The 23237-nt window shown below is 33.5% G+C and overlaps 3 protein-coding genes across 5 annotated transcripts; all 3 read left to right on the forward strand.

Annotated features, from left to right (window-relative positions):
- Nucleotides 1-444: 444 nt before the first annotated feature.
- LOC115454360 (protein ROP) lies at nt 445-11568 on the forward strand. 2 transcript variants are annotated; one of them, XM_037444212.1, is made up of 15 exons: nt 445-563; nt 1693-1842; nt 2501-2656; nt 3774-3877; nt 5066-5214; nt 5291-5351; nt 5431-5585; nt 6508-6659; nt 6850-7004; nt 7289-7369; nt 7507-7674; nt 7762-7851; nt 8203-8300; nt 8823-8905; nt 9492-11568. In XM_037444212.1, exons 1-15 carry the CDS (start codon nt 536-538, stop codon nt 9623-9625), a joined length of 1764 nt encoding a protein of 587 aa, XP_037300109.1. In that variant the 5' UTR covers nt 445-535; the 3' UTR covers nt 9626-11568. The 2 variants fall into 2 exon arrangements, with proteins under 2 accessions (XP_037300109.1, XP_037300110.1); XM_037444213.1 differs by lacking the exon at nt 3774-3877 and adding an exon at nt 4120-4223.
- Nucleotides 11569-12743: 1175 nt separating this feature from the next.
- On the forward strand, nt 12744-18023 carry LOC115454361 (argininosuccinate synthase). 2 transcript variants are annotated; one of them, XM_037444214.1, is made up of 10 exons: nt 12744-12885; nt 14006-14111; nt 14362-14522; nt 14992-15076; nt 16075-16220; nt 16416-16537; nt 16871-17022; nt 17128-17219; nt 17307-17455; nt 17839-18023. In XM_037444214.1, the coding sequence occupies exons 1-10, from the start codon at nt 12821-12823 to the stop codon at nt 17994-17996; spliced, it is 1236 nt and encodes a 411-aa protein (XP_037300111.1). In that variant the 5' UTR covers nt 12744-12820; the 3' UTR covers nt 17997-18023. The 2 variants fall into 2 exon arrangements, with proteins under 2 accessions (XP_037300111.1, XP_037300112.1); XM_037444215.1 differs by lacking the exon at nt 12744-12885 and adding an exon at nt 13451-13589.
- Nucleotides 18024-21712: 3689 nt separating this feature from the next.
- LOC115452380 (mediator of RNA polymerase II transcription subunit 22) lies at nt 21713-23224 on the forward strand. The gene is made up of 3 exons (XM_030180896.2): nt 21713-22096; nt 22363-22464; nt 22983-23224. Exons 1-3 carry the CDS (start codon nt 22000-22002, stop codon nt 23198-23200), a joined length of 417 nt encoding a protein of 138 aa, XP_030036756.1. The 5' UTR covers nt 21713-21999; the 3' UTR covers nt 23201-23224.
- Nucleotides 23225-23237: the final 13 nt, after the last annotated feature.

Here is a 23237-nt window from a genome sequence, read left to right on the forward strand (position 1 = left end):
GATTTTACGATTTTAACAATGTTCAAAGTAGGTATTTACGGCGTAGCAAAAGCCCCCGGTTACTCTGCGTAGGTAGTGCTATATCTATTCTCCGTCTCCACATTCCACGTAACATTAGCAAAAGAAGCGAAAATGTGGTCCCTGGAAACCGTAATAATAATACCAGAATAAAACCTAAACTTATTATTATTCTGAGAATAAAACAAAGTGGCAAAAGACTGAAATCAAAGAGCGTTAAGACAGGAATCCAGAGCCGTTAAACTTTAGATATAATATAAAAGCATTTATCGCGAGAATTCCCGCTTGAGTTTGTTCGCGTAAAATAAAACCAACGTAGTGGTTATATTCTCTTTGAATAAAACTCACTCCCTTAAAATCAGAGACCAGTAAATTTGTGCAAAAACACTCAAAATCACTATATCATAGACAATACAATAGGATGACCAAATGTGCTGGCTCTTTACCTTGACATTTTATGCCCTTTTGAGAGTTGACATTTGAAATTTTCGACCTACTCTTTAGTCTACTGTTCAAGATGGCTCTGAAAGCACTTGTCGGACAAAGTGAGTTTTTATAAATTTATAATAATGACGATTTTTACAATTAGTGTTATATATCTTAAACTGTTTTTTGTGTATATATAGTAGGGTATAGATTATTATCATTTAAGTGCCTATATGACTTACATGAAGCCCAATAGTACCAGGTTTCGTATGGATGAGTAACAGTGGGACTGTTTTTATATTTTGTACTATCAGATTAATTTGGGGTCCTAATGACTAACTGTTAGCAGTTTTTGTTTTTTAATGTTACTTTATTCAATGGTTGTCGGAGTTGTGCCATTGTATTATAAATTCAAAGGTATAATGTAAAAACCTTTCTAGACGCTTTATATTATATTCATTATATTCATGAATTAAAGTGGTTATTTATGAGATGCTAATCAATATTCAAACATTATTTAGTGGTTTCATCATTTTATTTTACGTAGCTAGCAGAAGAGTCTGACTTATTGATTTTCTTATGTCATTTGGGTTAGTGGGGTGGGGGCTGCGATATGTACGTCATTCGGCGACTGAAATCACCATTGTTCATCTCCGCCTAATGAAACTAAGCTGATTATAATATAGTCATTGATAATGTATCACTTTCGTATTGGATATAGTAACCAAATAGTTGAATAACTATATCATATTAATATTATCAAAATCTATCATGAACTTTGATTCTTAAAGCCCTAATTATTAATTTATACATCAAGAAAATACCCTTTATTTCCTATTGACTCACTATAACATTGACTCACTAACATGCATGCTGAAATGATATAATTTGCCTAATTCTCTTGTAATTATCAACCAAAAGATTTTGTTTTATTTATTATATTTTCCTTAGTAATAAATCTTTCAAACCTTGATTAAAGAAGGAATTTGTCATTTTAGGTTTAAATTAATAAGAATAGTGATTGAAGTTTATAGTGTGTAACAAATATACTAAGTTACACCAAATTTTCACACCATTTATTTTATATAAATTAGATTTGTTTGTACTGCTTTATAAATTAACTTAAATTGTGCCAAATCTCACACCCCTCTGTGCCCACAATATGGATGAATTGCCCCTTTGTCTAACCCTTTGAGGATTAAATATATGAGGATGAGTATTTTATTATTATTTTCTCTGTTAATGCAGAGATTATGAATGAGGTGATCCGCTACCGCGGACCCAAAGGCAAGGAGTCACAACGCATAGAATGGAGGGTTCTCATTGTGGATCAGCTTTCTATGCGCATGGTGTCTGCATGCTGCAAAATGCATGATATCTCTGCAGAAGGAATTACATGTAAGTATATCAAGTACAGTAATTAATATTTTAAAAGTAATCAATAAAAGTTTTCACAGATGGCAAGCTACTTTATGTATTGATACTAACCAATTATACTGCACCAAATTGATAATGTGAACCTTACAGTAGAGACAATAAAGGAAAAACAATACAACTTTTATAATACTAAAACTTTCTTAATCATTTTGTGTAATCAAAAACTCCAAGCATTTTATTAGAAAAAATTATATTGTGAGCTTTTAAAGATAAATAAAATAATAAATTTGCATTAAATATGAAATTGGCTATACATACAGATTGGCAACCCAAATATTATGCTTTGTTATATTTTACTGTTAAGAACTGAAGGGAGTTTAATACAATTAAAAAAAAATCTCTCATTAAAGAAATACTTACACCATTCTATTCTTATATTTCACCAACCAACCAAACTTATAAATAGACTGTCAATGACTAACTATCAATTGCCTCTGTCTATCAAGTGCTCAGTGTTTTTATACCAAAAAGTGTCACAAGTGCTCACACAATATTTGTATTGTAACAATATATCCAGTTATCTGTGTCATGATTATTTCAAAATGTTTCATAAAATAATAATTTGTCTCAAAAATTCTGTTTTGGATTAATATTTTTTGAAATTTTGTTCTTTACACAGTGGTTGAAGATATACACAAGAAACGTGAGCCACTGTGCACCATGGACGGCATCTATCTCATCACACCATCAGAGAAATCTGTTCATGCACTGATCAACGACTTTTCCGTCGGAAATCGCATCATGTACAAAGCTGCTCACGTGTTTTTTACTGAAGGTAAAACTTTAGAAATACCTCTTATTTAGCATATAGTTACTGGTTTGTCTAAAGTATAAAAATTGTAAGTGGCTAGTTACATTCATAATAAAATATTGAATAATCATGTAATTTTTTCGGGGTCTAGTTTAAACTAATAGCTAGTCATGATTGTTGCAAATACACCTGATGGCAAGCACTGAGCAGTCCAAATATAAAATTGACCAATAGGCGACGACTCATCGTTCAACAGCCGCCACAGATTTGACCAGACTGTCTTTATGAGACAAAACATTATGTGAAATTGAAACACAACTCAAACAAACAAATTTGACGGGTTTTTATTTATTTTATATGATTGTCGCTTTCCTGTTGGTTACAAGACCTATCAAATAGATTCTTTCGTACCAGTGAATATTCATTTTAGTTCCAGCCTCTTTTGGTATTATTTATTTTTCATACTGGCACTATACCTGATATTAAGTGGAATGGCGTCCAGATAAACGTGGGCCACTATAGTTAGTTTTGCACCTTGTGTACGATAGTCGTTATTCCAGCAGCTACAAATATCCCATCACCAACTTGTGTTTTCCATTTACCAATTTATGTTGGCTGTAACATACAAGCTAATTTTAATATTGCTTTACTAAATTAAACTACATACTTGTCTACTTGAATATAACACTTTACAATAAGTTACTCTAACCACAGATGTGAAATAAAAACATATTTTTTTCTACATAATAAATAATAACGAGCAGAATTTTGTTATTACATGTCTCGAATCTACTACTGTGTCTCTATAAGAATTTGTTGAAACAGTAACCTCACATTTTCAGTCAGAAGTACGCCTATGCATACACCCTATTCAGACTAAACTACAAAGTTATCAAATCAAAAAACTAAAACTGGGAATTTTGACTAAAATATTCGTTACTTATTCAAGGATGATTTTTGGCACGATTTTAGCAGAAGGTAAAAATGGGTATGTGGTTTAATTTAGTAACGCAATGTAAAAATGAATATGTGAACTGCTACAATAATTATTTTATTTTTAATTTGTAACCCATTTTTTTTTTCTACATGTAGTGGTCTTAAGTTACTACCTTTTATTTTGCATTTATATTTTATTTTCCAGCTTGTCCTGATGTTCTGTTTGATGAGTTGTCGCGTAGTCGAGTATCTAAATATATCAAAACATTAAAGGAAATTAACATTGCATACATACCATATGAACAGCAGGTTTGTTCATAGCAATATTTATACTCGTGTGAGTTTGCAATCAAATCTTTTTTTTGTACTCAACATGTTTGTAAATTTTCTTCTTGATTATGAAAGTCATAATAACAATTAAGAACAAAACTTAAGTAAATTTCTTATTTCTGTTAACAATGCCTAAATCGACTTTCATAATTGGGAAATGTTCATTTCGAATTCATCGATATACAAATGTGATAATTTGTTCGCACGCTGCTATTAATAAGTATGCCCGGAGGAACTGTTCAATGAACTCTGCAAATCTTCCGCTGCGAGAAAAATCAAAACATTGAAGGAGATCAACATTGCTTTCTTGCCTTACGAGAGTCAGGTGAATAAAGTAATGTAGAAACTATTGTAGTAAATACTAAAACTAATGTGTAATTTAATAATATTATATTATGTAAGTATTAGCTAAATAGTAACTTCATTCTTGAAGTAAATGTTGTGACAATCCATTAATTTGTTGACAATCATATTGTACAGTCACTCACAAAAGTAGCTGAAAAAATAAAAAAATTCAAATCGACCTTTTGTGTCCATAATCGTTTTTTCGTTTCCTTAATTTTAGATTATCAGATAAAACATTATTTCGATTACAGTTAATGTGTAGAAATGTTTTGAAGTTTTTAATGTGATGAGCTACTTTTGTGGCGACTGTACATATGCTAAAACCACATGCAGAATGTCCCGTAAGTCTACATTTTAATACATGGCTTGAAGTATATAATGTTTTCCCAATGTAGTCACCATATTTTAAAACCTTTTGAATATTTTAACCACAAAAACACATTTGCCGTGCCAGGATAGGTCCTGATTTCTGTCACGATAAAATAAAGTCAGTTTATCTGATTTTAAGTATATTATGCCCAAATATAATTTTAAACATCTCTATCTCCCTTACATATATCACCATAATTATTGTGAGTTAATCATTTGTCTATCTAATAAAAAAAACTTAAAAAGTACTTAATTTTTCGATAACTATCGAAATCGCGGAATATGTCTTGATGTACCTTAGACAGGATTCCGATACAGATGATAGGTAATTTATAAACAAGTTTTAATTAGACGTTTATTTATCAGACAACTTGCATAATATGTCAATAATATATAGAATTCCGTATTATTTTGTTTTTTTTCCACAATTTTCACTTGGAAACTATACTTCAGGTGTTCTCTCTGGACTCGCCTGAGACTTTCCAATGCATGTATAACCCGGCGCTAGCTCAGACGCGCAACGCGAACATGGAGCGTATCGCCGAACAGATCGCCACGCTGTGCGCCACGCTCGGAGAATATCCCTCCGTGCGATATCGCAGGTACTATTACTGAACTTTTTTTTGAGCAGTGATTCAGTGACTATTTTGTATCAACTATTGCTTTTTATTATTACAGTGATTGGGAACGGAATGTGGAGCTAGCTCAACTTATCCAACAAAAGCTAGATGCCTACAAGGTAAGCATATAAATTATTAGTATTATACGTGTGTATATTTTTGGAGTTATAGTATTTATGAGGGAAATAATTGTTGTAGGCTGATGAACCTACAATGGGTGAAGGTCCAGAGAAGGCTCGATCTCAACTCCTGGTGTTGGACCGCGGCTTCGACTGCGTGTCGCCCTTGTTACATGAACTCACTCTGCAAGCCATGGCCTATGATCTGCTGCCGATTGAAAATGACGTCTACAAGTAATTTTTATATAGTTCATTCAATACGAACCAATTGTGATTTAAAAAAATATTATACAAGTAAAAAGGGCGCCTATGCTACGTGTGGGCTACAACAGTGTGACGAAACACATCTATACTATTATATAAAGCTGAAGAGTTTGTTTGTTTGTTTGTTCGAACGCGCTAATCTCAGGAACTACCGGTCCAAACTGAAAAATTATTTTTGCGTTGGATAGCCCTTTGTGGAGTGCTATAGGCTATACATATATCATCATGCTATACCCAATAGGAGCGGAGCAGTAATGGCTAATCTCAGGAACTACCAGTTTGAACTGAAAAAGTCGTTTTGTGTTGGATAGCCCTTTATTTGTGGATTGCTATTCGCTATATATCATCACGCTATGACCAATAGGAGCGGAGCAGTAATGAAACATGTTGCAAAAACGGGGAAAATTTAGTAGTTTTGAGAGCTTCCGTGCGTGCGCTGCGTAAACGGTTAAAGTTATGCAACAATGATGTATGACGGGATTGTTCCTCTTAAAAAGTTCTACAAAAATATATTATTAAACAAAGTCCCCCGCTGCATCTGTCTACCTGAACGTGTTAAACACTAAAACTACCCAACATATTAAGATGAAATTTGGTATGGAGACAGTTTGAGACCCTGGGAAAAACATAGGCTCCCGGGAAAATATATAGCGAGACTTTTACAACGGAAAACTTTAGCCAGAAAAACTTTATAACGCGGACGGAGCCGCGAGCAAAAGCTAATAATACAATATTATGGTGCGTTTTTTGTAACCGACGCGAAATTTAAAAAAATACCTACTGCATACAAAATAACACTCATTTTAAAGGCAAAGTGTGTGCCGCCGCACAAAGGTTCATTTCATTACTTTGCGCCATTGACACAGTTTCTTCAAAATTTGTATATTTAAAGGTACGAGGCGTCCCAAGGCCAGTTGAAGGAGGTACTGCTGGATGAGAACGACGAGCTGTGGGTGGAGCTCCGACACCAGCACATCGCCGTCGTGTCTACGTCCGTCACGAAAAACCTCAAGAAATTCACCGAATCTAAACGCATGGGCGGAGGTAAGCTGTTAGTAGGATAAACCAAAGCTTTAATTTCCCACCAACAGAATTGCTTAAAGTATTTATAATTTAAGCAATTGTGTTGGTGGGAAAATAAAAGACCATTGGAGTATTTTAATCCTACATACTATACTTACATAATATTGACATGAAATAAAAAATATATATATTTTACTGTGCCGTTTTTCAGGTGACAAACAATCTATGCGCGATCTATCGCAAATGATCAAAAAAATGCCTCAATATCAAAAGGAACTGTCTAAATACGCCACGCACTTACGCCTCGCTGAAGACTGCATGAAATCATACCAGGGGTACGTCGATAAACTCTGCAAAGTTGAACAGGTAAACATCACGTAAAATCATCGAATTTTAATAACATGTTAGGGTTGCAAAAATTATTATTGGTATTTTGTGTCAATAACATGTACATATTTATTTTATAAATTATTGATAATTAATTAATATTATATATACATATAGATTATTTATTAAATGTTTTTTCAGACAATGGCGTTATTAATTTTTCTTGCAGCAGCATTCTCAATATTAGTTAGTTCACAATCAATATTACACAAAACCAAACTTAATAAATATAATTTGATGGAATTTAATTTCTTTGATTGCAGGATCTAGCTATGGGTACTGACGCTGAAGGCGAAAAAATTAAAGATCACATGAGAAGCATTGTGCCTGTGCTGCTCGATCAGGTAACATACATTGAAATAAAAGATTATTTTACGTCAATTTTACTAAGATGCATGTATAAATAAGTGTTAAGTGATTGCACTTATTTATATTTGCACATAGATTGTTGCATGAATTTGATACATATAATTCATTTCAGAATGTGGTGAACTTCAACAAGATGCGCATCATAGCTCTATACATCATGGCCAAGAACGGCATCTCGGAGGAGAACCTCAACAAGCTGGTGACGCATGCGCAACTTGAGCCCTCCGACAAGCAGACATTGCTCAACCTCGCCAACCTGGGGCTCAACGTGGTCGTCGATGTGCGTATAATCGATTACCTAAATGGGGCGCAGACACCATTTGTGTATTATCATAAAATAAAAATAATTTTTGGTTTACATGTTTAGGGTAACAGAAAGAAGCAATATCAGGTGCCAAGGAAGGAAAGAATTACAGAACAGACATATCAAATGTCTCGATGGACTCCTGTTATCAAGGTATTCAATCCTAACATTATGTTAAAAATTGAGTTTACCACAGTGTACTAATTACTTTGTGTTACACAATTACAAATAAATCTTTTTAACCAGACAACAATTTGATAGTAAGTTCAGTGTAGTCTCAATATAACGGCGATCACCAAGGACCCCAGAAGTAACGCAATGAGTATGCTCGCTTATAAAATGTAATAATATATTCAATTATATTGACGCCTAAACACGAACAAGTGATGAGTGCCGAGCATATTATAATATGGCGGTTTGTGGAGGGAATACAAATTTTTCACTCTTTGTATAATAGCCGCAGTCCAATCAAATGGCTAATATATAAAATTTGTTACTTTGCAGGATATCATGGAGGACGCCATTGATGATAAACTAGATCAACGTCACTTCCCCTTCTTGGCTGGACGAGCACAGACCTCTGGCTATCAAGCACCAACCAGGTATGTCTTATAATGTTGTAGTACTCGTAAAAATAGTGTTATGACAACGACAAAAATCATGGTATTGCTTGTCGATTAAATGTGTTTACATGGGAGAATAGTAAGGACTTTCAAAAATCCTTTTGGGAACACCGACACAAGTTTATAGTACTACTGACAAATTTGAATACTTGATCTGAAGATTATTTTATATTTAATATTTGGGAGTCATGCCTCAAACTGTGAATGATTCATCTGTCTTTCTGTTTTAATCTTGGTTATGTTTACACGAGGCAGACCTAAAATTTGTTCCTATAAATATACAGTATTATGTAAATATAAAAAAAAGTTTAAGTATCGAAATCTTTTAGTTGAACCTCAAATCAGTCATGGCAGCGACACGTTCTTGCACGTTCCACAGAAAAGAGTGTTGCCAGTGTCCGATTTAAATACGAAATAATGCCATGTGTACATTGGTATAATCTGTCAATTAAAAGTGTTTCATTGGAAAAGGATATCAATTTTGTATGTTTGTTCATACAGCGTTCGTTATGGCCATTGGCACAAGGACAAGGCGCAGCAGACCATCAAAAATGTTCCGCGTTTAATTGTCTTCGTTGTTGGAGGTAAAAGTTTGTTGTTATAATATTTTAAGTCCACTAAATCCATAATTATTACGATTTATGTAATATATTTTGTTATACATCTTCGTGGATTACGCGTGCTGTCTTTCTAGAAGGAACATCATCCTCTATGCTTTGGAGGTTGAAGAACCGTCTTTGGACTGCGCTGAGGTTATCTAAACTGCGCCGCTCCTGAAGTAATCGTTCATCTAACAGGGACTCGGCAAACACGCCTTGTACTACACGATTATAAATGGTCAATCATTAGGTCCGCGAGACAGACACGGTTAATCTGAACGTAACCTTAGGAATATGTAGAAGCCTTGCCGCGGATTTGCACCTGCCGCACTTTCTTTCGTCTTTCTTCTTAAAATTTATCACACCCACCGCCGTTTCTATAAACGACACCACTATTCTCTTCGATCCGATCCAGAAAGTAAACTAATCAAAACAAGTCAATAGGAAACCATGTCAAAAAACCTTTATCTGATTGGTTCGTTGTTGGTATCGATCAGACAAAGCTATAGATAGGGATCCTTTATAGAAATCGGCGGATGGTAAACAGAATCTTCACATTTCCTTTCCCCAGGCGTTTGTTTCTCCGAGATCCGCTGCGCGTACGAGGTGACGGCGGCTCTGAAGAACTGGGAGGTGATCATCGGCTCCTCGCACATCCTCACGCCGGACAACTTCCTCTCCGACCTCAGCTCTCTCACGGCCTAAACCGACACTACTGTGGCTGCGGATTATCGAAACAAGTCGTTTGCGTATGGAGTCATGAGTACATTATTTGGATTTGTTGACCAACCAGTAACGGATATATTTAGAACTGCATACCAAACAAACGACGTATCGGTAATATTGCCATAAAGTATTTTTCCTTATTCTACATACTTATAGAACTTAGCAGTTACATTAGCTTGTACTGTGATTTAATTTGATTTCGCAATACGCAGTGTTACTTAAAACTGTTCAGCGGTAAGACATACCAATATTAGTTGTTTCTGAAAAAAAAAAATAGCAATAGTTACACTCAATAGACACATAGCAGTTGTTTAAAATGTAATGTTGTATTAATTATGTAATGCCTAGCAAATTTTAATCTTTAAAATAAGAGTACCGAAACGTATAATTTATGGGCGCCTTACTTTATTTTATTTGCTAATTGGGACATGAAATTTTCAATTTAAGGTATTGAATATATTGTTATCTTTATTGTGATACTAAAAGTACGCATAAAATTTTATATATTTATTATGTGATAATACTTAATGCCACAAAGGCAGGTTATTTGTAATTATATATTTTTCATGCAGGGCTGATATCAATATACGACCCGAATTGCTATCTTCGAAACAATGGAAATGAACCAATTAGACTAAAGTTGATTTAAGTGTGTTTGAATAAATCATAGTAATGGCTTCATTTTATTGGTTTATTTTTGTGCTCGATTCGAAGATACCGATTAGCAACGCTTATTTGATTTCGACCGTACCACTAACTAAATGGCAACATTTGCAAATAGTACGGAAGAGTATTTAATTTTAGTATAACAAGTATTGTTAATGTTTCTTTCCAAAGATGTTACATAAACTAAACAATGGATAGCACTTCGGTATGGCCAGTCTACAGTACAACTTTGTGTTGTGTTAACCAGACACAACCTGTGTACAATGAGGTATATTTTACACCATATTCCAACTTCTAACTGAATTGAATAGAAAAACTTTCAGATGTAGGGCATCAAATATAGTTATAAAAATGTGCCTCATTTTCATTACATCTGTGCTAAAGTGTGTAATCCGTGGGTTAGTTTGTCAAAAGTATAGTGCCTAGTATTATCTTTAAGAACATTGTGTTTTGTTATTTACATAAATATTTATATTAAAGTTTTCTTTATTCTATTTATTGAATGTTAATATTTAAAAATATACTGTTGTATCATCATAATTATATAATCGTCGAAGAATGTATTAAAGGATTAAAGTTTTTTTTTTAGGTAAAAGGAACGACTTATAAGAAGGATGTGTGTCGAATGAAAGGAATGCTTTTTCGTTTTCTTTAACGCCAAATGCCTATATTTACAAACGAATAAGCAAAATAATATGTATGTGGGTGCAGTAAGAACACATCTATCACATAAGAAGCTAAGTGACGTATTGCATTGAAGACATTGTGTCGCTCGTAGTTTTTGAATCGCTAGTTCTCCTGACTATTCTCTAGTACTAAAATGTTAATCATATGCGTGTTAAAAACCTTTTCACTAACAGTGTTTTTGTTTACATTCCAATGTGTGTTGTGTTCTACTAGCGTGGAATACTAATGTTTGTGTCATCTACTAATTACAATTTACAACACATTTCTGAAATACCTTTTTAAATTTAATGGTATGTAATTAACTTTAGAGTAATGTAATACTTAGGTATATTCATTTAAATATAATAGAAGCTTGAGATAAAGAATGTCAAACAGTTTGGGTGATAACAATCAAATAGCAATACATTGTAGCGATCAAGTAAAGAAATCGATGTGTGTTCCATCTAGAGTGTTTAATGTACCTGTATCAACCGATCGTGCAATTATGTAGGTAATATCATAGTGTAATAATCTTAACATTTTGTCAGTATTCTATTGTTAAATTTCATTAAATTATTTAATGGGTGTAATGTGTGTTTGTATCAAATTACATTTAAGGACCCTCCTTCTGACAATGGAAGATGTGTGATTTGGGGAATTAAATTCGTGATGTGGCTTGGCAGTACTATATTCTAATACATTCTGGCTAACATTAAAAATACGTTGAATAAATAATACATTAAATATTAAATTGAGCAGTCCATAATATGGGCTGCTCAATTTTAACAGACCTAAACAGATCGGACGGACATAATATCAATAATGAGAGAACTAATAAGACGGAATGTTGGTCATGTGATTTGTATCTCAATTATTAGTCCAAACAGTATACAAAGGTCATATATTATCTATCTATCTATACTATTATACAAAGCTGAGGAGTATGTTTGTTTGAATGCGCTAAAATCAGAAACTACTGGTTCGCATTGGAAATTCTTATAGTGTTGGGACAGGCCATTTATCGAGGCTATAGGCTATATAACATCACGGTATGATCAATAGGAGCGGCGCAGTATGAAAAATGTTGCAAAATCGGGTAAGTAAATGTTTTTCCTTTTGAGAGATTCTATTGCGTGCGGTGCGTAAACTGTTAAAGATACGCAAGAATTAGGTATGACGAAGTTGTTCCACAGAAAATTTTCTAAAAAATATACTATAAAACATAAACCCCACCGCATCTGTGTTCTTGTCTGAACGCGATAAGCTCAAAAACGACTAACGGCTTCCGATGAAATTTGGTGTGGAGACAGTTTGAGACCCTGCGAAGTACACAGGCTATTTACTATCCCGGGCTATGACTAATATGACAACACAATTTTTTATGTCTCTAATTTTCATAACACTACAAATACAGTTGTATACGTATTTGTAATTTTCCTGTTGGCATTTAAGTTACTCTAAAGGATAGATAAAAAGAATTGAAACAGAAAGCTAGATTCTCCGTCATGAGGGTTTTCTTAGATCTAAAGATATAAAATCCTCTCCCTTCCATAGGTGGTTAAGTAAGTCAGGCACCAGCAATTGTAAGTATTACCCATTGATACAGTTTTATCTAAAAACATGTATATAAGTGTTTATTTAAAAGAATTTTAGCAAAGAGATTCACAAACAATAGCAAGTCTCCAATCTCAACATTTAAGTATATTCAGACTGATTGTACGTGACCTCAAGGTTATCAAATGAAATGACAATATGTAACGTTATATGAACATAAAAGGTACTTAGTTAACCGTAAACTCTCTGCAAAGAACTACTTTTCTACTCTCGCGATCCGCCGAAATCATGGGAAAAGACCTCGTCATCTTAGCATACTCTGGCGGTTTGGATACCAGTTGCATTTTGAAGTGGTGAATACTTTTGCACACAATTTTATCCTCATATTTATAATGCTCTTTGCAAATTTATTATTCACTAGTTGACCCGACAAACGTTATCCCGTCTTAACTATGAATTTGCAGCGCGCATTCTGTCAATCGCTGAAATTAACTTTTCTTAAATTTTCTAACGTTCCGCTCAACTTCCTTAACAAACACAACAAAAAAAATTGTGTAATCGGTCAAGCCGTTCACGCGTGATGGCGTGACCTAGGGAAATAGGGATTCATTTATATATATAGATTTACTGAACCGTAAAGAATTATAATCATTGATCAGCACGATTTGTACAAAACTCCTGGGTGGGCCAAGTTAAATAGGTATTATTTATGTACATACATATTTAATTTAATTATAAATTTATATTTTTTTATACACAACGGCAAACGCCAAACATAATGACCAAAAAAAAAAATTGTTCCATGGAAAGCATTTTTTGTATAAAAAAAACAAGAATAGTGGATCTAACGAGAATAAGTACTTCACTTTTTAAAACAAACAACAAAACGTAGCCTCTGTATTATTTTGAAGGTCTTGCGTGCCGACGATCGAAGTGGTTTCGTTTTGACATAAACATATGAGACGTTTGATTGTTAGTTGTTACCTAACAAAAATCTATTACACTCAAAAATAAAAGCAATGGTTCCAATTAATGCCTAGGGCGTACCACATCAAATGTATTTATCGTTTATTATATGCACATAGTAATATTTTGATCCAACTGTCGTCGCCTCGGGGGTTCGCTAAGGAAGTATTTTAAATTTTAAACTCCGCTAGTCAGCTTCGGTCCGACGTCGAGATCAAAATATTACTAGTTACTTGCCCCTCTACTACTACGTACTATGAATGATTTTATTTAGCATCGGGGGTTCAAAATTGAACACTGTCATAACCAGGTCTTGGTTGGTTTGTATCATGTTATGTGCATCCAATGGTACCCTCGAAGTGACGACTTCGATGTACTAAACAAAACTTCAATTGTCATTGTAAATATGTACCTTAAATGATTAAATTATTTTTCAACACTTTACTGTCCCGTAGATTTAATCACTTTTACACTAAACTTGCCATTTATTTTATTTTTTTAAATTAGGTTGATTCAAAAGAACTACGATGTGATTTGCTTTATGGCCGACGTAGGCCAAAATGAGGACTTCGTAAAAGCAAAACAGAAGGCTAAATTAATTGGCGCTAAAAATGTAAGTATAAAAATACCAAAATTAGACAACCAAGCCTTACTCACGGCACGAAATACTAAAATTTACTTATACAAATAAGTATGTGCCCACTTTTCAATTAAGTATCTCCAGTGTTTTAATAGGGTTCTTGAATATTGACGCAATGACATGAACATGAACTTATTTGTTTATTTATTTTTGTTATTTCTTGGATATTATTTAAGTACTTAGTGTGATAATTTTTAAATTTGATTGATTTTGTACATTGCAGGTAATTGTGGAAGATTTACGAAAAGAATTCGTCTCCAACTACATGTTACCTGCCGTGCAAATGGGCTTAGTTTACGAAAGTCGTTATTATCTCGGTACTTCGCTAGCACGACCCTGTATATCTGTCGGTCTCGTAAAGGCTGCAAAAAAATTGGGCGCCAAGTATGTATAATATAGAGAATAGGATATTTGAAGTAGTTATATTATTATAGCTATATGTACTAATATTTATAAGTAGTCCGACTTTTTTGCGTCTTAGCTTCCTGATCACCCCGGGCGGAATCTGTTTCTGCATACGGATTTTTTTCGTTTACCTTTTCTGTCGTCCTGCCACAGTACTGCCCTATACATGACTGAGAAAATTAATGTATTAGGCTCGAACTTATGGTCGAATGTATTTGAAGTACTTAGTTATATTATTATAGCTATATAATAAGTATAATGCTTTTTGATCAGCTACATTTTTGTAAAGTAGCCAAACACTACGCCGAAGTTCAGTATTTAGTTATTTGTCTATTACTAGTATTAAGTAAATATTTAGTGAGGTGAGCCGTGAGAGAGTAGGTTGGTAAGTATATAAGTACTCTTTATAGGAATCTATAAAATAAACATTAACTACAGTAATTTTCAGGTACATATCTCATGGCGCTACAGGTAAAGGCAATGACCAAGTACGATTCGAACTCAGTGTGTATTCATTGTGGCCTACAGGAAAAGTGAGTTTATGTAATTTTACATCCAATACAATTTTAATAAACGATTCCACTAGCTTTTTCGTTCCATCGGAAAAATAGACCAATCAGAATATACTTACTTAGTTCATTTTGATATGGTTACCAATGACTTACTTTGCTTGATTAAGATTAGGATACTACATTAAGATTAGGATCGTTTAGGTAACTAACTCAACGACTCAATGCTTAAAACGATCATAATATGTAAGAACCAAACACCTGTTAAAGCGCTAAGCATTTAAGGTTATAGCTTAAGGTCCATTTTTCATACATTTTGTTTCTCCTTTAATCTGGGTAACTAAACAAGTATTGACAAGTAAAGAATTTAAATTCACGTCTAGTTAGTGATTAGTTCTCGCAGTTGAAAGAAAAACGTAAAAATAATTAATATGCATGGATATTTAAAATTTAATACGACGAAATTTTAAAGGCCGAAATATCCATGCATATTAATTATTTTTACGTTTTTCTTTCAACTGCGAGAACTAATCACTAACTAGACGTGAATTTAAATTCTTTACTTGTCAATACTTATTTAGTTACCCAGATTAAAGGTGAAACAAAATGTATGAAAAATGGACCTTAAGCTATAACCTTAATTTAATTAAATGAATAATAAATTATACTTATTATGTATGTAGTATACGGGGTGTAATACGACCAACTGTCTAATTGAAGCAACTCGATGAATGCTTTTAATATGTGCATTTATTTCGCCTCAAGTATGTTGTCAGCAATTACATAATTCAACATAAGTGTCATACATGGGATTTAATCGATACACATTGGTGTCCACTATCGATTTACTCCATTTGGACACTACCCTGTTAGACCCCGTATGTAGTGTTGCATAATAAGTACCTATTTCAAAATTTTTATGAACTATAAGAGCTAGTAAGTATTTATCAGAGAGCCTGGGAGCATTCAAATATTTTATAAACTGATGTAAGATGTAAGTATATTTTATTTAATATTTTCAGATAATTGCACCATGGCGTCTTCCTGAGTTCTTTAATAGATTCCAAGGTCGGAGTGATCTCATCGAATTCGCAAAGAAGGAAAATATTCCTGTGTCAGCTACACCGAAAGAACCGTGGTCTACGGACGAGAATATCATGCATATTAGGTAAAGCCTATTTTACTTTTATTCAATGATCAACATAAAGGAGTAGAAATCTTCCTGGGCCTCAACGATCGTGGTTAGGTATTCTGCGAAAAATCTAAACATAAATCTGTAGCTTAGATATATTAGATTCCCTCAAAAGTTGAGAGTAAATAGCTATTATAAGTAGTATAATCGATGTGTCTTGTATTCGTGCAGCTACGAGTCAGGCGTGCTGGAAGATCCTGCAGCGATTCCACCGAATGGAATTTACAAGATGACTAGAGACCTGCAACACGCAGAAGATTATCCGATTGTAATCGATATTAATTTTGAAAAGGGTAGAGTGATAAATTTATTTCCTCATATTTAAATTGATGCATACCTACCCAGGGTAAGGTTTCTTATGACCTTCAATACGCATGACCTTACCGCAACAGTCCTATGTATGAGTAAAATGTACCTTTAACGTAGTGGTTATATTCTCCTTGATTTACCTAGTTCAATGAGTTCTGACAGTAACCGATGAACAAAATTAGCCGAACTACAACTTTGCTGTTATTTTGAATTAACTGTCAACGTCCTCCACAGTGAACCATAAGACCACTGTTATCATAACGCAGGCACCGTAATATGACGATGAAATATATCTCACCAACATATTATGTTCACAGGTTTGCCAATTTCTATAAGAATTCCGAGCGGACAAGAAAAGGCTCTTTTAGTAACCGATCCTTTGAATCTCGTGGAAACTCTGAACAAGTTAGCAGGACAACATGGAATTGGTCGTATTGATATTGTCGAAAATCGTTTTTTAGGGCTTAAGGTATTTCATATCTCTCAAATAATTGATCAGAAACACCGGCGTAGAAGGAGAACCTCTTGATGTAAGATTCTTATTGAAACCTCCAAAATATTATATATGTTCTAGTCACGCGGACTGTACGAGACACCAGCTGGCACTGTCTTGCATGTGGCCCATCTTGACTTAGAAGCTTATGCCCTTGATAAAGAAGTTTTACGGTAAAGTAATATTTATTTCCATCTATAGAGTTAGAGACCTGTTATAAAGGATTTAAGTACGTATAAATTTCTTGTTATACGTTTCAGAGTGAAAAAATATTTACAAGAAAAAATGGCTGATTTTGTGTACAACGGATTCTGGTTCTCGCCGGAAGCAAACTTTACTCGGAAGGCATTGGAATTATCTCAAGAAACTGTGACCGGAACAGTCACTGTACATCTTTTTAAAGGAAATGGTAATTTACTATTTTATAACAAAGGTACCTCTAACTACAATCTACCTACCTAGTATAGCCATTATTTTAGGCTTAACTAATTCAGGTCAGTTGATACATTGCTTCATTATGTTTTGTACAATGAGACATTCGAAAACCTAAATTTACAGTTAGCCATGTGCAGGTACTTATCAGTAATCAATTTACTTCACTTAATTATACTTCAAAGGGTGTACACTTGATTATACATATAGAATAAATATTTTGAATATTGAAATTAATGTGTAGACACATTTTGAAGTCTTGAATTTACTCGGCTATTTACGGCTGACTATACATGACTCCCTTGTTATTTTTGGGAATCTAGGTTCGCTTCATAATAATGCTTTTATTATGTTTTACAGTAACAGTGCTAGCTCGGAAGAGTACAACTAGCCTCTACAATAAAGAATTGGTGTCTATGGATATCGCTGGAGGCTTTTCACCTGAGGATAGTACAGGATTCATTAATATTAATGCGCTGAGACTCAAAGAATATGCTAGGTTTACCGACCAAAACTAAATAAATAATTATCAAGTCTAATACGTATAAATTGTTTTATTTATGACTAACTTTTGCTCGAGGCTCTGCCCGCATGTAAATTTTTTCGGGATAGAAAGTAGCCTATGTTCTTCCTGGGTCTCAAAAAATCTCTATAAGAAATGTCATGTAAATCGGTTAGTTCGTTTTTGGGTTAATCGCGTTCAGAGAGGCAGTCAGTTCAAACAAACAAACTCTAGAGCTTTATGTAATAATATGATATGGTGTCGCATGGAAATTAAATGAATATTAGGTTCTTAATCTGAAATTGGGTTTTTTGTCGTACGGGCCACTTTGATCTGAAACATCTATTTAAGAATTACAAATTCCAATTTATAAATGTATGCATTTAACTCTTGATACTGAGATTTTACTATGTAGTATACCTACATTTTTAAGTTTAAATTTTTTGCCACTTGTGTCATTGTAATAAAAAAATATATGAAAGGATGATATATCTAGTAAGATACGTGTAAAACAATAATATATGGAAATAAAAATATGAACTGAGTAAATTCCGCAGCATATGGAATACTGGGTATTAATGGCGGCTTCGCCCGTGCTACATACTAAAGTGAATTTCTGAAAAACACTAGAAATGATTTTGTTCGCGAGTAAAAAAATCTAGCATTACTGAATTTCACGAAATACACTACTTATGTTTTACTCTGACAATAATATTGATTACTTTCTTACAAAGAGCATTACAATACTACGGAAAATTTGTTACTTTTATTTAAGCTTATTATTATAATATATTATAATTTTTTTTCATAGCCTAACTTGACGAAAGAGCGGCTAAAGGAATGATATTCTAAGCCATAAGATCGTCAATGCGGCCTGCCGCGCCCGCGCCTCTAAAATCATAGAGTAAGTAATATACTACGTAAGAAGAGGCGGCACTTAGTACATTGAATTTGAGCTCACGCACACATACGTGAGCCCAGTAGAGTTATATTTTGTACCAATATTACGCAGAAAAAATGACACGCAAGGCTGCCAACTTACTATAAATCTGCTCGTTTCTAGGGACGTTCCTAATTTAATCGACATTATCGATAATTTTGTATCGACAGCTTTATATCGATAAAAATTGCTGACCATAAATCTTACACTGGTATAAATTATGATTGAATTTAGAATATTAAAAATAAAACGTCCACAATTTTTAATAATTCCCTTTATTTAATTAGAAAATACACAATATTATCACGTGAATTTCTTATGTATAAATTGTATAATGTTTAGGTCTCCTACTTAGATATTCATAACACTCCAGTTTTCCGTTATTTATTTCCAATTTTATATGGAAATTGTCAAATTCGATACCTTACAGATATGATCTTTTTCCGTCCAATCAACAATTACTATGATACAATTATTGCAAGGGCAAATTCATAGATTTCGCACGTGCCTTTTTGATTAGGTTACTAAGCATAGAATTGAAACTCCATAATCTAGAGTATTCTCTTCAACGACTGAGTTTGTAAATTTGAATTAAATATACATCACTTTTATGTAATGTTTTAAATCATAATATAAATTTTCTGTTACCGGTGTGGATCAAGTGGATACTTAGCCATAAATATGTTTGACTTTGGGTACTTTTGTATGCCACAAACCTCACATTTTTATACACATTAATTCTTTTCCCCATTCTCGCACACAAAATAAATAAACTACACAAATGCAAACAGAATTAGAGTCAATATCTCGGAATAATAAGAATCACTATCTCGTAACACACACTACACAAATTCCTTCAAGAAGAAATATACACGAAACGGAAAAGCTGGCTCAACTCAACATATTCGACATAAAACTTAACTTATTATTGAACATAATCGCAATTATACAATTTTATTGCAAATAAACTTCAACAATGACAAATCTACCGTCAATAATGGCCGCAAATTATCAACTATCATGGTAGCCAACATGCATTAATTATTTTTTGGATTATTATGTTGGTACAAGATGTTACGATGAGACGTCCTTTTGTCAACCAAAACTAAACTCTATGTAACGGCATTAAGATATATAATCATTCATCATTACACAAAATGTTCTAAGTGTCCACCCCCTGTCTAAAATGCCAATGTCCGTAGCGTGCAAAATTTCCATTCGACAGGCGCTAAATTGAGGCATGCTCTTTTTGTTCTACCTAACCGATCCAGGGGACGATGTCACTGTAGCTATCTACCATAGGAACGAGTTTATGAAGCTCTAACACTGCCCAATACCGAAGTTCCGTCGCGACCTTTCTAACTGTTCCGGCCCGTGTGCCAACGAATACAAAACTGTTAGTAGGTAGCCAGGGGGTGGACACTTAGAACATTTTGTGTAATGATGAATGATTATATATCTTAATGCCGTTAGATAGAGTTTAGTTTTGGTTGACAAAAGGATGTCTCATCGTAACATCTTGTACCAACATAATAATCCAATAAATTTTGAAAGTATGTTGGCTACATGATAGTTGATAATTTGCCGCCATTATTGACGGTAGATTTGTCATTGTTGAAGTTTATTTGCAAAAAAAATGTATTATTGCGATTATGTTCAATAATAAGTTATGTTTTATGCCGAATACGTTGAGTTGAGCCAGCTTTTCCGTTTCGTGTATATTTCTTCTTGAAGGAATTTGTGTGGTGTGTGTTACGAGATAGTGATTCTTATTATTCCGAGATATTGACTCTAATTCTGTTTACATTTGTGTAGTTTATTGATTTTGTGTGCGAGAATGGGGAAAAGAATTAATGTGTATAAAATGTGAGGTTTGTGGCATACAAAAGTACCCAAAGTCAAACATATTTATGGCTAAGTATCCACTTGATCTACACCGGTATCAGAAAATTTATATTATGATTTAAAACATTACATAAAAGTGATGTATATTTAATTCAAATTTACAACCTCAGGTAGTCGTTGAAGAGAATACTCTAGATTATGGAGTTTCAATTCTATGCTTAGTAACCTAATCAAAAAGGCACGTGTGAAATCTATGAATTTGCCCTTGCAATAATTGTATCATAGTAATTGTTGATTAGACGGAAAAAGATCATATCTGTAAGGTATAAAATTTTTCAATTTCCATATAAAATTGGAAATAAATAACGGAAAACTGGAGTGTTATGAATTTTTAAGTAGGAGACCTAAACATTATACAATTCTATACATAAGAAATTCACGTGATAATATTGTGTATTTTCTAATTAAATAAAGGGAATTATTAAAAATTGTGGACGTTTTATTTTTAATATTCTAAATTCAATCATAATTTATACCAGTGTAAGATTTATGGTCAGCAATTTTTATCGATATAAAGCTGTCGATACAAAATTATCGATAATATCGATTAAATAAGGAACGTTCCTAGAAACGAGCAGATTTATAGTAAGTTGGCAGCCTTGCGTATCATTTTCTCTGCGTAATGTTGGTACAAAATGTAATTCTACTGGGCTCACGTATGTGTGCGTGAGCTCAAATTCAATGTACTAAGTGCCGCCTCTTCTTACGTAGTATATTACTTACTCTATGTAGGTAGCCCTCAGTCTCACCATAGTCACTCGAAGAATGGCGAGCGCCTAAAAGGTCGGTGTGTGTTGTATAAGCCGACTAACGTATACCACATCAAAAAAAAAAAATGCGCGCTGCTGCGCCCCACCCTAGTATAACGGAGAAATATTAAAAAAAAACCGTCTGTCACTTTGAAGTTTCTCTGTTTATTTTGCCGTAATGGTCAATAGTCATTCTTTTTGTTACTACTAGAATACTATTTTTCATGTTAATTATGTCTCTGGTTATTTAAATTAGAGACGTTATCGCTATTTAAATTTCAATGGTTCTTTGTTACTTGAACAAAGGTGATATGAAGTGTAATCTATAGAAGTGACGAACCAACATTTATCCATAATTTCTGATTTCATTGTTTTTGGGCTTTGGACCACAGTTCAGTCTTTCGGATAAGATAAATAAACAAAATATGCAAAGAAATTTACCCCAGAATAAAGAGGCTTTATTAAAATCATATACTACTCGGTTAAAAGAAGATGTTAAAAGTATGTTGGAAAACTTCGAAGGTAATATTCCAGGTTTTTTTATTCATTACTATGATTTATTTAAATAGATTAACCCTTGTTGCCATTGTACCTATAATTATACTAAGACCTATAACCACAAGGTATGAAATTATAAGATGAGCAGATAAAACTTATGCATTTAAAATGCATTCTTCACTCATAATACATATACTTCATATACAACAACAGAGACTTCATGAGTTTAAACGCATTAAGCACGGACAATAGGCTAATTGAATCATGATTTATTTTAATCCTTTTTACAGAAATAATCAAATTAGCAAAACTGGAAAATGAAACTCAATTAAATAGAATGACACAGATAGAACAAGACACATTTGAAATGCAAGTTAGGGCTGCAAATATAGGTAATACCTTTTATTTGTTACATTTTTTTTATACTGACTGTGAAGTAGAGTCCAGGTGGTATTAACATTGTAATGATTTTAAAATCATATTACAGTATACTGATGTACTCAGTGGAAAACTTTGACAACAGCTACACAAACCCATTAGTCTGTAAGGATGTTTTGACAGTTTGAAAATGTCACCCAAATAATATTATAATGTTGATAATATTTCAAGTTGCAAGAGTGTCGCGTCAGATTATAAAAAAATGCCAAATGTAAAGCAGCAAAAGTCTGACTTGCTTCACTAATTCCTTTCCTAATATTCCATATGCTCAATCACACTTTGCTCTATGTTATTGTTAAAGCGGGAGAGGGGAGTGGGGGAGAAACATGTGCTCTCGACTTTACCTACAATTCATACTTTTCTCATTTTCCATATCAACTTGCCCCACCCTGGGCCATCAGCTGGTGACGCTCTTGCCAAGTTCCCTGATAATATGACTATTAATACAATGATTAACAATTGTTTATTTCAGTGAGAGCTGGGGAATCTTTAATGAAACTAGTATCTGACATCAAACAATACCTCATCCTGAATGATTTCCCATCTGTGAATGAAGCTATAACACAAAACTCTAAACTATTCCGTACCAAACAACAGGAATGTGATCAAAAGCTAATGTCTCTACGAGATGATATTGCAGCAGATTTGTATGATTTAGAAGATGAATATTTCACTAGTATATATAAATAAATGAATGTTATAGTAAATCCCTTACTTTAATTGTAAT

This window comes from Manduca sexta, chromosome 28, assembly GCF_014839805.1.
Source record: "Manduca sexta isolate Smith_Timp_Sample1 chromosome 28, JHU_Msex_v1.0, whole genome shotgun sequence".
Taxonomy (NCBI): domain Eukaryota; kingdom Metazoa; phylum Arthropoda; class Insecta; order Lepidoptera; family Sphingidae; genus Manduca; species Manduca sexta.